Source organism: Thermobia domestica, chromosome 7, assembly GCF_964235325.1.
Source record: "Thermobia domestica chromosome 7, izTheDome1.hap1.1, whole genome shotgun sequence".
NCBI lineage: Eukaryota > Metazoa > Arthropoda > Insecta > Zygentoma > Lepismatidae > Thermobia > Thermobia domestica.
In genome coordinates this window covers 95,493,179-95,508,914 of record NC_137460.1, presented here as the reverse complement: position 1 = coordinate 95,508,914, position 15,736 = coordinate 95,493,179, and the positions used below count along the sequence as shown (strand labels likewise).

Sequence of the window (15,736 nt, the reverse complement as noted above, 5' to 3'; positions counted from 1 at the left end):
TAAAAATGTATAAAAATTGTTCAGCAGCACAAATACACTATAAGGTTTTGACTCGTTAATTCCTGATTATTTTTTCCTGTTATTAACTATGGTTCAAAATTCTTTGAATTTATATTTTGTCTTGTTTTATCGACTTGAAACAACGTAATGTCCTAAGTTTTTAATTCTTGAACTTTTATTGTATAATTATGTGGCTTTATTTTCAGTGCAATGGACAAGATGGTTACTTTCCTCTCCCTGGCACATGCAACCAATATGTGAAGTGTAGAAATAATTATCCTGAGGTACGACACTGCCCTGGTAGTTTACATTGGAACCAGCTTTTGAAACATTGTGATCAACCAGTAAATACTGCTTGTAAACCACAGGTAAGTGTTAATTAGAAGTGAATATTCATTGGGTAACTAACTGGTTTATTCACAGAAATTTGAACTGAACTTACTGTAAATGTCGTTACTAGTCTTTCCTGGCATGCTCTCTGACTATCACATGAAGAAATAATATCTGAGTTCCATATTTTCCTCAGAAGCACCCGAGAATTCTGAAGGGAAAAAATGATAAATGCAAAAGTTCATCTTGATTAGATACGCTATATATGGCTGGGATTATAAGAAAAAATAAATAAAAGTTTATCATCCAATGTGATCGTTCATGTAGATGCATGGCTACCTATAATGAATGAAATAAATGTGGGTAGTTTGCTTCTGTTTCTTTCTGGTTATGACGGTAAATATATCAAACTAAACACAACAACACACTGAGCAAGTCTATGTGATAAAAATGTATAAAAACACAATCACATAACAGTTTCAGCACACTAGCTGTGTCTTCAACAGACTTTCATTCCGTCTGGCTACTTGAGAATTGTTTACTTGGGGTTGGTCCTTCCGGGAATCAACTTTTTATTAGACTCCGTCTCTTCTTTAAAAAATAACACTTGTGCTTTCCACTTTCACTTGTTCAGCAGCACATTCATCCAACTAAAAACATATATTTTTGCTAGATATATTTTTGTCCTTTAATTATCTTTGTTTATGTTCCCTTGTTATCTCTTCTCTTTCTTTCTTCTTCCTTTTCCTTTCTTCTTCTTTAAGTAAAATCCTCTCCCATTCTATATTTTATAGCAAATCCTCCATTCTTATTTCCCGCCTTCGTGATTTTCCTGGCTTTATCCATTTTTTCACCAATGTTCTGTTCTCTGCTTCTATCCACCCTATCCTGTTGAAACTCTTACATGATTATGTTTATATATATTTTTTTTTCATCAGATAGCCTTGCTCAGTGTGTTGTTCTGTTTAGTTTAACAATATGCAAATAAGGCCTGATAGCATAGTTAAATATATCATTCACACGATATCAGAATCTGTTCATTAAGCTCACCTCGGAATTCAATTTATTTTTTTTTCCTCGTTCTAGTGAAGGGAAAAAAAAAGGTTGGTTGTTAATAAAGAAAGATGCTCAGTTAAATTTACAAAATTTTGCAACTCGTTTTAGTATTTCACTGTTCAAACAGAGATTGACCGATTCGTTATGATATAATTGAATAATAATAACTAACTACTAACTAACTCTATGGCCTATGGAACCCGGAGGTTCAATGCCGCGTGCACAAAAGCTCTCCACTGACTTCTATTCTTAGCTAACTGCATCCAGTTTCTACTTTGTATTCCAATCTCTGCGAGATCCATCTTAATATTGTTCTCCCATCTGTGCCTATGTCTTCCAGCCAAGACTTTGAAAGCGTTTCTACCTTCTTCCATTCTAGCTACATGACCCGCCCACCTAAGCCTCCTAGACTTGACGACCCTAACAATGTTGGGTGAACCATATAAATTATGTAGTTCCTCATTATGAAGTTTCCGGCATTCCCCATTCCCGTTAATAATAATAATAATAATAATAATAATAATAATAATAATAATAATAATAATAATAATAATAATAATAATAATAATAATAATAATAATAATAATAAATCTTAAATTGTAACTAAAATATTCACCTATTTGTATTACTTAATGCAGAATAAACTTTCCTGTGTTTAGGTTACACACACGAGTAACCTTTAGCGAGAGTTAATAAGGCTGTTGTATATTGAGATCTTCACATGTTTTAATGCCAGTGGACATTCCAATTTTTAAACAAAGTAACGTACTTTTAACTCGAAGATTTTTCCTTTCTATGTAAAGAATAATCCAAACAATTGGCTCTCTCTAAATTGATGATGTATTTAGAGCGGTGGTTCTCAACCTAATTTCTATTACGACCCTCATTTTATCACACCCTTTTGCCAGCGATCCCCTTATAACTTCTGATTTGCAATAAGCTTGTATGGGATTTTTAATACACCTATTGCTGAGATCTCACGATATCTATCTATTTCTATAATAGTAGAATTCATTTCTTGTATATAGTGGAAACAAACTTCTCTAAAAGTGAATAGATTAAAACCAAATTTGGTCAGTTCAGCCATCTTCCGCTTATCTTCGCAACCCCCATGAAAACCTCTCGCGACCCCCCAGGTTGAGAAACCCTATCTAGAGCATTTCAACATACTGTACCTATTGAAGATTTAATTTTTATTTTTCAGTTCTATGAAGAAAAATTATTATTTCTTCCGCTAATCTCGATGTAACTTTTATTCTTCTTAAAACTACCAATATGGATTCCGATTGCAGTTCATTGTTGTCAACTTTTGTTTCTAAACTCATAGTAATTCCTGATTATGAAGTTACACATAATTATACAAAACATATAGACAGAAATTTCGCAGTAAAAGAATTTTATGGTGTAATGAAATTACAATATAAAATAACTATGTTAATATTGGCCTTGTAAAAGCGTATATTTATTAATCAGATTATGTGAAAAATAGAAATGAAATCTTAATGCTGAAAAAGAAAACTCGGACCGCGAATGGGGTCCCATCATTACAAATTTCATCAACAAAAATAAATAGCATATAATTGTAATAATTGTAATACTATCTCTATTTCTCCATTTTTTTTTTTAACAAACTGATTGTAAATATACATTTTATAACCTGAACATTAACATTGTCATAACTTTGTAATTTCATAACACCACATTTTTTTCGAAATTTCTGTTTACATCTTTTGTATAAATATGTGTAAATCCACAATCGCGGATTACTACGAATTTGGAAACAAAAGTAGGCAACCATGAATTGTAGTCGGAATCCAAATTGGTGACTTTAAGAAAAGTGAAATTTACATCAAGATTAGTGGAGGAAGTAATTCTTTTGGGTAGGCCTCAATGAATAAAAATTACATTTTCAACAGGTAAAGTATGAGGGATATGTCATCAATATAGAGGAAGCCAATTGTTCGGATTAACCTTTACATCTTCTTCTTCTTTCTCTCCTCAACTATAGGTTGGTAGGAATTACGGAAATTTTAAATCTTTATTCTTCCTTGGGAGAGCTGTTTTATATTTTGATAAGGTTTCTTCTTCGTAACTGCATCTAGCTAGATATTCTATCCTTGGTCTTCCTCTTCCTGGTTTTCCTTCTGCCTTTCCCTCTATCAGCACAGTGATCCAATCGGAGTGTCGAATAAGATGGCTAAGCACGCTGTTTCTTCTTTTTCGTATTATCATCATGATCTGTCGTCCTTTATTATCTTCTTTTATCACGTCTTCATCCCTTTTCCTTTCGGTCCATGATATGCGCACCACATTCCAAATGCTTCCATCTTGTATATTTCAGCTTTTCTCAATGTCTACATCTCTGATCCATAAAGTACGACGCTCCATACCAGAGTCTTAATAAATCGTTTTCAAACATCCAACGACACATTTCTTGATGGTAGCAGCCCTCTTTTCCTATTCAATGCTTGTTTAGGCTGCGCTATTCTGGAACTTACGTCTTTTTTCACTTCTTTCGTCCGATGATAGTAGGCTTCCTAAATAGAGGAAAATCTTAGCGTCTTCGATTTTCTCTTCTTCTAGCCATACGTTTGCTCCTTTCTGTCCTGCTCTTGTGCACTTTATCACTTTGGTTTTCTTCTTATTTATCTTCATTTTGCATAGAAAGAAAAATTCTTCAAGCTAAAAATACGTTACTTTGTACATAACTTGAAATATCTACTTATACTAAAACAATCAGCATATGAAGTTCTCAAAATACATGTATTAAGCCTAATTAATCCTTATTAAAGGTTACTCTTGCATTTAACCAAAATATAGAAAAGTTTATTTTTTCATTAAGTAATACAAATATATGAGTATTTTAGTTGTATTGAAACATCTATTCCATTCGTTCTATCAGTCAATAATCTTACATTGCTTTATTTACAGTGCCCAACTAAATTTGGCCTTTTCCCCGTACCAGGAATGTGTGACAATTATATTTTATGTGTAAATGGAGAGCCTACTGTTCGTCGATGTCCTTCAGGCCTGTATTTTAATAAGAAATTTGAAACTTGTGATTTTCCTGAGAATGTAAAATGTACTTTAAATGTAAGTACTTTATTTTTTTATTCTATTAATGTTATTATTTCTTCAATAAGCATTAAAATGTTTTTAAAAAACGTATCTTTTTCTCTGTCTCAACTTTGATCACAGCTGTCACTTGGCTAGCTCATAAAATAGTGCAATATATCAGGCTGTCTAAAGAAGTGTTGAGCCTTTCGAGATCAAAATTAAGAATATATTTATTGTAGTTTGAGAATAATATTATGATCCACATATGCACCATTTTATTTGATTTTCTTCTGACATTTTTCTGGTAACATGATAATTTCGTTGTATAGAACTTCTGTGGTATGGAATTTCTAATCAAAAATTTATGACTTTTTTTTAAAGAACTCTCTTGAAATTGTCCTAATGCCATTTAGAAAGTTTCCAAAGACAGATAAAAAAAAAGATAGTCTGATGGCGCCAATTTTGGGCTATACGGTGGGTGCATTAAAACTTCTCAGCCAAGTTCTCGCAATTTCTGATTGGTTGTTAAAAATGCATGCGGTCTAGTGTTGTCAGCGTGGTATACGACATCCTTTCTGTTGACCAGTTCAGGCCGTTTCACTGAATTACCAAGGTGCACTTTCGCCAATTCTCAACTGTGCAGGTCAAAGCTTATCATCATGCCCAATAGCAGCAGCAGCAGCAGTGATACGCGCATAGCTTAACCTTCCTGTGCATCAGTGTGGGCTTTGCCACAAACTGTGGTGCTTCTCCTGGATTCGATCATGGGACCTTTTCCTCGTTCCAACCACGATCTTTATTGTACATTGTTGTCCTAGGTTATCCACTTTTCATTACTCATGATGACCAACCTCTTCAGAAATAGCTCGAATTCGTTACGTTTTAGAAGATATTCGGATATAGAAAATCGATCGAGTAAATGTTTTTTTAGTCAGATCAGGTAACACCCCAAACGTCAAAATTCTTTTTTGTAGCTAGCTTTCCCCAAATGGTTTAACACTGGTTAGTGATGGATATTTAAGTCGTTGGCGATGTTGCTACTGTATATACACAGATATTGCTTAACTTTAGCCAGGATATCATCCACTTTTGCTGTGATTGGTCGTCCACTGCGAGAGACATCTTGAACATCGAAATTTCCAAATCGAAAGCGACTAAATCATCTTTTGTCTGTTGTTTTTCGATAACGTATCTAGCCCATAAACAACACAAATTTCTTCACATACGTATGCACCATTTGTGCCATTATCGGAATAGATTTGTAAAAATGAACTGTAGTTTTGCGGAAAGTACACTCATCTTCACGGCGCAATATTTTATGTTTGCTCATAAGAATTCCAACACACTTTTTTGTACAGCTACTAGCTTGGACTTGAGCTGTCAAATTTCACTATGCTTGACCCATTGCGACTCGTATAGCCTGAAGTTTGGTACACTAACGCCATCTTATGTATAAAAGACCTAATACTTTTTAGACTAAATGATAATTCAATGAGCTATTACATTTTGATAATTGAACAGGTAATTAAACAGTACACAATTTCCTATTCTGAAAGTCTAGGGTTACAGTTACGAAGCTACAACAATGCAAAACTTTAATATTCTTTCATTGGTAGGCTTTTGGATTCATCTTTCTTTCAATTTGTATGTAGAAAATAAGACAATGTTGAAAAATACATGAGAGAGCCGATTGTCTTTATTTTCGTTCTTTTTTTTTTTTTTTTTCATCTGCATAAGAATGAAATAAGTATTAAGTTTGTTAGTTGTTACTCTTGCGTTGTCACTTTCCTCTTGTAAGTTTATTTGTTTCTATCCTGTAATGTGTAAGGAAAAATTACTCATAATTGAAATCATTAAGTGCTAATATATGCTGTTACACATATACACACAAAATCGAAAACGCTAAGGATGATAGGATCTGCAAAACGTACTTGAAGGACAATATAGTCTATAATTTGAAGCTCAATTGTGCTAAAACTACTAGTCATTTACTTCTATTAGACGTGTTAACACATTTGACTCATAACTTGCACAATCAAAACATGCACATTTCAGATTCGTGCATTAATGATACAAAGGAATTTCCACGAAGAAATTTCCACAAAGGAATTTCCCACAAAGGAATTTCCGCAAAGGAATTTCCCACAAAGGAATTTCTTACGATCCCCCAAAATTCTATGAAATAGTAGTGCATCTAAGTAAATGTGAATTAATAACAATCTATTAAGAACTAATAATCAATATGCTATAAATTGATGTTGATCAATTGATATGGATATTGCAAATAGTTTACAATTGATATTGCAAAAAGTTTATAAAGGCGGTGGATTTACGTAAAGCACTATGTGATACCATGCCACTGGAAGTAACAGTGTGAGGACTGGAGGGATACAAATGATTTGCCACAAAATGTGAGGAAATATTTTTCTCAGTCAAATTATACTAATTTAATATATATGTATATCTAAAGGTGTACAAGTTCTATCTAAATATTGATACTTACGAACCGTACCCTCCAATACAACAGATGTTACAAGAGCAAGTTAAGCAACTCTTAGAAATTTCTCTTAAATCTGACCTTATTTTCTAAACTTCGCTGTTTAGATGCCTCTTAAGCTACTTCCCACAATGTTCACGCTAGGAAGCTTTAAAATAGTAATTCTTCGCACTTTTGATAATTTACAACTCTAAAGATACCCCTACTTATTAGATTTTTTTCTTTTGTTTGATATAAACAATCAGTTCTCAAAGTATAGTGTTTTGATATTTTTACATCCTACACACACACACACACACACACACACATATATATATATATATATATATATATAGTAAATAAATTTTTGGAAAGCTCATAATGTGAAATAGAAAAAAAAATAATAATATCGAGAACTTTCTTTACTTCAGAGAGTTCATGTTTGAACTTTCGTTCTAATAGAATTTTCAAGAGTTTAAAGTTAATCTTGGGAAATGATTGAGTTTGATAAAAACGTAAATTTATAAGACCTTCCCGCTTACTTCATAAGACCTCCCGACATATTACTTACAGCCTAGCAACCAGTACTGTGGGAGTATGATTCCCCTAACACACATTGGGGGAGTGGGAAGGGGATATATAAGTGTCTTCCCTTCAGAGGATAATAAGGAGCTAAACTTGACCTTAAACTGCATCTGGAATGTTACTATTCATCTCAGTGATCCAGAAAATTATCACTGAGAATTATCATTAAGAATGTCGGCTCTTTACGATTATTTTACGTGTCACCTCTTCTACTTCCCCTAGGTGTACTAGAAAGGTGTACTGCCCTGGGGCAGAGTTTGGGCTTAAAGGGCATTGGAACTGCCACCAATCAACTTAAGAATCGTGAAAACAATGGATTCAACCGTAATATAAGTCACTTTCAATTATTTTTACATGTCACAATTCCCCTTCCCTCAAGAGTACTAATAGGGGCTGAATTGGGATTTAAATGTCAGCGGAAATGTCTCTGTTTATTTCTGCGACCTCGAAAACTGTGGATTCGACACTAATATCGGCCATTTTCGATCATTTTATATGTCACCTCTTCTATTCCTCCTAGGTATGCTAGAGGGGTCTCACCTCCACTGGGGCCTGAAATTGGTCTTAAGGGGCATTTACACTGACACCAATCAGCTCAAGAACCCCGAAAACTATATATTCTACTGTACATCAATATCGGTCTTTTTCGATCACTTATATATCCCCTTCCCACTCCCCCAATGTATTTTAGAAGGATCATATTCCCACAATACTGGTTGCTAGACTGTAAGTAATATGTGTACCAAGCTTGATTATAATTGCTCCAGGCATTTCGGAGTTTTGCTGTAACATACAAACACACATACATACATTTTTATATATATATATAAAGATAAGATGCGGAAAAAGAACATAACATCAAAGGAGATTCTTTATTCCAAATGAAAGAAAATTTTTGTAATGAACATAGATACTTTCAAAGCTGTAAATTTCCGAAATAATCCATATTATACCTATAAACTATCAGTACTTAAATATTTTGAAAATGTTTAAAATATAGAACAATATTCCCGGATATTATGTGTTTGAAATTCTAAATTCTCTCCAGTTTCTTATTGTTGTTCGTAAAAAGATGTAAGTTTTGACTACGAGTTTCTTCGCAGTATTATATCAACTATTTTATGTTGTTTGAATTTCTAATTCTGTCTAATTTTTCTCTAAAACTTTTTAAAAAGAATTTTTTGAGAACATAGATTACCATAAAGATTGGAAGAAGTAAGCGGGAAGGTCTTATAAATTTACTTTTTTATCAAACTCAGTCATTTCCCAAGATTAACTTTAAACTCTTGAAAATTCTATTAGAACGAAAGTTCAAACATGAACTCTCTGAAGTAAAGAAAGTTCTCGATATTATTTTTTTTCTATTTCACATTATGAGCTTTCCAAAAATTTATTTACATTTTCACAGGCCTAGATGTGACTGAAAGAAACTTTTGTAATGTTGCTATTTTAGAACTTTTGTGTGCTTGTATTTTATTGCTACAAATAGTTATGCTTTTTATGGTTCACTAGTGTCCTGAACCAAATGGACTCTTTCGCATTGAAGGACGTTGTTCTGAATATCTACGTTGTGTGGATAACAAGCAGACAATTCTCAGCTGCCGAGATGGACTTCATTTCAATCATATTACAGGGCGATGCGATCTACCAAAGAATGCCCATTGTCAAGAAGAGGTAACTGTATACGAATAAATAAAATTTTAATACTTTATAATTAGGAAAGTATAGGAGATGAAAAATTGGGGGAATAAAACCCTCTATCCATTTTTCAAGTTTTCAGATGGATTTTATAATTAAACTATACTTTTTTAATACAGTATGTAGGAAAACAAACAATTAAAATTCGCGTACGGATGGCGTGCAGGTGCAATGTGGTATGAGCTCTGAGTGCCACATTTGTGCTCGGTTGTGTGTGTAGTAGCGTAGTGTGCAGTTGGCGCGAAGATAATGTTGCTCATAACAGAGGAGAAGGTGTTTGTTGTCGAGCACTATTTCTGCTTATACAGTGTGGGCAGCGTCTCATGCAGGAGATGAGCATGCACGTCTACTGTATTGCTCTGGAGTTTAATTATGGCATATGAAGATGAAGATTTCATCAGCAACATATGGTTCAGTGATGAAAGCCATGTATATCTTGATCGCTGCACCAATTGATAGTTGATATTGACCCATTCTTGCATAATTTGCTGGGCTTTTACCGCACCAAAAATCTGTAGTTACCAAAAAAAAAAAAAAAAAAACAGCAAGATGGAGGTACTACTCACACTGCAAGTGAGTCATTTGCCCTTCTGCTTACAAGAGTTCGGACATCGCTTGTTTTTTCTTGGAATGGATTTTCCATATCCTTCCCACTCCCCTGACCTCATGCCTCCAGATCCCTACGTATGGAGTATGCTGAAGGAAGCAATTTTCCGAACAGATAACCCAGTACCACTATACCAGAATTAAGAGAGAAGATTCGGTCATTTGTTTGTAGTTCCAGTAACCCATCTTCACTAAAATGTTCATCGATTTACAAGACTGATATAAAGAACGTGTGCGACGTAATAGTCAACATTTTGAACACATGATGTAGAGGTGCGATTTCTCTCAAATTTATAGTGTGTGTTGAGTAACATTTAGTTGACATCCACTTAACAACATTTATTATGTTTCATTATGTTATACAATAAATAAATGTCAACGATGTGATTTCAGTACCGTTTGTTTTGCCGCATACTATAGATGTAGCTAGTATTTCTATTAAGAAATAATTCTATAGAGAAGCAAATCCAATTCCTGGATACTTTATATCTTGAGGTAGTGTACGATTTCATTAATTCTTGCCTTTTGAATCTAGAACCAGGTGTTTATCTCGGGAAATATTTTTGCTTTAGCTTCTTCTCGCATACATTATTCTGTTACGGACATGGCCTTTTCTAGAGATTATAGACTTGAACAAGAATCTGAAGAACAGTCCTTTAAAGTCTAAGTAGGTAAAATGTGAATTAACAACAAATATCTCACTAATTTATAATCATAATTCATAGAAAAAAGAGTACTATCCTATTTATATCCAGCGAGTCTCTTCTTTTTATATTTAACATTCGACAAATACCCGAAACGAAATGGAAATACAATGCCCCAGTATATCAATTATTTATTAATTTTAGAAAGGCCTACGACTCGGTTAGGAAGGAAACATTGTACTACACAGAATTTGGAATACCGAAAAGAAAACTAATTAGATTAAAAAAAGGATGTATTTAAGTGAATCCCAAAGTAAAGTCCGATTAGGAAAATACTTGCTCACGAGATTTCACTTCGAGAGTGATCTGATATAAGGAGATGCATTGTCGCAATTATTATTCAACTTTGTTATGGAGTACTCTATAACTAAATTCAGAGATAGCAACCAGTGCCTAGAGCTGAATGATATTCACCAGGCTATGATGTAACTATATGCTGATAGCTGATGATGAAACTATAATAGGTGATTGAAGAATAATAGAAAGAAATGCAGAGGTTTTATTAAACGCTTGCAAGGACATGGGTTTAGTAATTGTAGAGAAAACTAAACAAATGGAAATTCGTCTGGATCGTAATACTGCAAATTATGGATACGTCAAAATATCATATACAGTGTGCGGCAAAACAAAATCACATCGTTGACGTTTATTTATGTATTTTTTGTACAGAATAATGCAACATAAGAAATGTCAACTAATTGTTACCCAATACATATTGTAAATTTAAGAGAAATCGCACCTGTACATCATGCGTTCAAAATGTTGACCATTACGTTGCACACGTTCTTCATAGCGATCCTGTAGATCGATGAACATGTTAGTGAACATAGTTGCTGGAACGACATAACAAATGACCGAATATTTTCTCTTAACTCCGGTATAGAGGTATGGGGTTATCTGTTCGGAAAATTGCTTCCTTCAGCATGCCCCATATGTCGGCATCTGGAGCCATGAGATCAGGAGAGTGGGAATGATATGGAAAATCCGTTCCACGGGAAATCAAGCAATGTCCAAACTCTCGTGGGCAGAAGGGCAAGTGGCTCACTTGCAGTGTGAGCAGTGACTGCGCCTTGCTGCATTCATTGTTGTTGTAACGACAGATTTTTGGTGCGTCAAAACCCGCACAAATCATGCAAGAATAGGTCAATAATCACTATCGATTGATGTAGCGATCAAGGTACACATGGTTTTTATTATTATCCATATGTTGCTGATGAAATCTTCATCTTCATATGCCACAGCTCCAGAGCAATACAGTAGACGTGCGCGCTCATTTTCTGCAGTAAGATGCTGCTCACATTGTATGAGCAGAAATAGTGCTTGACAATAAAAACATAATTCTCTGTTGTGAGTAACATTAGTTTCGTGCCAACTGCACCCTACGCTAGTCTACATACAACTAAGCATAAATGTTGCGCTTACAGCTCATACCACATTGCACCTGCACGCAATCAGTAAGCGAATTTCAGTACTGTTTGTTTTGCCATATACTGTATTATGTTCGACAAAGTGGATATTTTCAAATATCTAGTATTAATATTAACAGACCAAAACCATATCCATGAATAAATTAAATATTAACTGGGAACAGGAAATTCGTGTTATATTCAGTTCAAAATCTTCAGTTTCCGCGAACTGAGTCGAGAAACTTGAAGCTTAAAATATATAAAACGACAATCATGCCTGTTGTGCTGTATGGTTACGAAACAGGGTCGCTTACTCTGAGGCAAGAACGTTAACTGAAAGTATTTGAGAATAAAATCCTGAGAGGAATATTCAGATCCAAGAGCAATGGAAATGGGGAACGACGGAAACTTCATAACGAGGAACTGCATTATTTATACCGTTTACAAAACGCTGTTAGGGTCATCAAGTTTAGAAAGCTCAGATGGGCAGGTCATGCAGCCAAAATGAAAGAAAGTAGGAACACTTTCAAAGCAACTGGAAATCCAATCAGAAAACAACTATTAGGAAAATCTAGGCGTAGATGGGAAGATAATATTAAGATGGATCTCACAGAAATAGGAATACAAAATAGAAACTGGATCTAGTTGGCTAAGGGCAGAAATAAATGGAGAGATTTTGAAAACACGAAATTGAACTCCGGGTCTATAGGCCATAGCGTTAGTTAGTAAGTTAGAGTCTCTTCTTTTTTATTTCTCTTATACTATTATTAGTTTTTCTCCTGTCTTGACAAGGAAGCTAAAATCTTGAAAGTGCAAAAATTATATAGAGATTAGATTGAAAAATTAGTTAAACTAGCAAACCCGCACGTCCTACGCAAGCGCAGGACACTATTGTTCTCTGAATGAATGAATATGATACAAAATTAAAAATATTTATAGCTAGCAAATTAGTTTTAATAACACGTTAATAATATCATTAATTAAGAATTTCTCGATAATTACTCGAATTTAAGTCGTCCTCGAATCTAAGACGCACCCCGATTTCGCTGGGTTAAATTAAGGAAAAATAGTAATATGTTCCGTTTTTACTATTACTAGAGCGCTCTTTGATATTGGTCATTTTCGGTGATTTTTATATATTCCTCTCCCCTCCCCATGTTTAAGGGCACGGCATGATAAAAACTATCCCAGACCCAAATTTTATGTATGTTGAAAATTTGATCAAGATCGATTGGGTGGTTCAAGAGTTATTAACTTTTATATATATATATATATATATATATATATATATATATATATATATATATATATATATATATATATATATATATATATATATCCCCTCCCCTCCTCCTACTCTAAGTTCTACCGTCAAAGGGATATGATTAAAACCACCCCAGGTCCGAATCTCATCTATGTTGATAATTTGGTTAAGATCGGTTCAGTGGTTTAAGCGTGATGAAGTCACAAAGACAATCACTTTTATTTTTATTTATTTATTTATTTGTTACATATATGTTCCCCTTCGCCTCCCCTACATTGTGCCATCAAAGTAAAATGATGAAAACATCCCAGGTCCGAACCTTATCTACGTTGAAAGTTTGATCGAGATCGGTAGGGTGTTGAAGAGTTATTGTTTTATTCATTTTCATATATTTACCCTTCTCCCCTCCCTCTCTCCTAAGTTCTACCATCAAACTGAAATCATAAAAAAATTTCCCAGGTTCGAATTTCATTTATGTTGAAAATTTGATATCGATTGGGTGGTTCAAGAGTTATTACCTCACGAACATGGTCACTTTTATTTTTATAATCATTGATTTTTTATATCTCCCCCTCTTCCCCATTTCCTACGTTGTTCCGTCAAAGTGAAATGGTAAAATCCATCCCAGGTACGAACGTCATCTGCGTTGAAAATTTGATCGAGATTGGTCGTTTAGTTCAAGAGTTATTAAGTTTTATTTATTTTTTTATAATTCCCCCTCCTCCTCCTCGCCTAAGTTCTACCGTCAAAGTGAATAACTAAAAACACTCCCAGGCCAGAACTGCATCTACGTCAAAAATTTGATCGAGATCAGTTGGGTGGTTCAAGAGATTAAAAGTTACAAACATAGTCACTTTCAATTTGGATCTGAAGTTTTTTGTTCACAGTCACCGCTTTTAATATATAATTGATTGGTAGTCATTCCTGAGTGTACTCTATATAGATCAAAGTTATAGTATTCACATATTCGCTGACACTGTTTTGAAATAATCTATGAAATACATTTCATTAAATTATTAAGGATGTTTCTTCACTTAATATATTATTCGAAGACAGATGTATTTCTTTGTTTCCTTTCATATGATGTTTTACTAATAGACAATCACACACAAACATATATATATATATATATATATATATAGAGAGAGAGAGAGAGAGACCGGATGTTTAGGCACTAAAAACCTGGAAAATAGGCAGGCAAATAGGCACTAAAAATTTAAAAAATAGGCACTAAAATGTAACTCGAAGTAATGAAGATAAATACTCAATACCATTAAAAATAGATTCAAGTCATAGATAATGTTCAAAGAATATAGAAACATACTTGTTTGTTAATATCTTCTTTTATTGTATATATAAAAACGAAGCTTGTTATGCATTCCATACATACTGGGTGACCTGAAAGATGTGCACATACTTCGGGAGCTGATTGATGACATCGAAAGTAGACAAAAAGTCCTGTTGCATGTTGTCGAATTCCGCGTCGTGTACGAGTGACAGGGGGGCAAACTTGGAATCCAAAACCGAATCGTGGCAATTGGAACGAGACATAAAGGTGTTCACATACTTCGGGAGGTGATACGTGACATTCAAGAGGACTTTTTGTCTTCTTTTTATGTCACGAATCACCTCGCAAAGTATGTGCACATCTTTCGGTTCCGTTCCAATTGTCAGGATTTAATTTTCGATTCCAAATTGGCACTCTGTCAGTCGTACACGACACGGAATTTGACAAAATACTAGAGGACATTTTGTCTTCTTTTGATATCACTAATCACCTCCCGAAGTATGTGCACATCTTTGAAGTTCACCATGTATATATATCGTAACGTACCACGTGCTTGTGTTTACAAACACTTAATATGTGTGTATTATTTGTTATATAAATTATATATTTTTCCTAATGAAGGCTCATTTTGAAGAAAATGCATAGAATAGGCAATATTAGGCACTAAAGCAATTATTTAGGCAGTAAAGGTCGAAATAGGCAAAATAGGCAAAATAAAATTGGCTTAAATCCAAACTATAAACCCCCATATAAACTTTAAAACGTTATTTTTGATCATATCTTTAATAATAAAGAATAGGCATTTTGCCTAACATCCGGACTCTATATATATATATATATATATATACAGGCGCGAATCCAAGGGGAGAGCTATAGGGGCTATAGCACCCCCCTTGACGCTCAGGTATAAACTGGATAAAACGGGCTTTAATCATACTTTCTTTATACTGGAAAAAGCGGCAAACAATGATTTAGCCCCTCCCTTTATCATATCCTGGATCTGCGGCTGTATATATATATTCCTTGTACATTACACTCCAAGGGGAACAAAATGGGCGACATGACATTTTTAGTTGGATGATTGCTTAATAAGCATATTTGCTCGTATTGTCATTACTTCTGGCTTATCACACCTAAATTGTTTGTTCATCTCTTGAAGTGGCTTTCGAATTACTTCGTAATAATGGGATAACATTAAAAAATTGGACATTAACACCGAAAATTAAGCCCGAAAACATTTACGCTAAGCATTTAGTTTCATGGAAG

At 34.1% G+C, this 15,736-nt stretch overlaps 1 protein-coding gene across 3 annotated transcripts in view; it reads left to right on the top strand.

The window, feature by feature from the left end:
- LOC145690292 (chondroitin proteoglycan 2-like) overlaps positions 1-15,736 on the top strand; it is an 80,855-nt gene that overhangs the window by 59,468 nt on the left and 5,651 nt on the right. For 2 of the 3 annotated variants that reach the window (XM_081765064.1, XM_081765063.1), the window contains 3 exons: positions 207-368; positions 4,318-4,479; positions 9,017-9,178. In XM_081765064.1, the coding sequence (XP_081621190.1) occupies positions 207-368; positions 4,318-4,479; positions 9,017-9,178 (486 nt within the window). The remainder of the gene's footprint in view (positions 1-206; positions 369-4,317; positions 4,480-9,016; positions 9,179-15,736) is intronic. The other variant, XM_081765065.1, reaches the window with a different exon arrangement.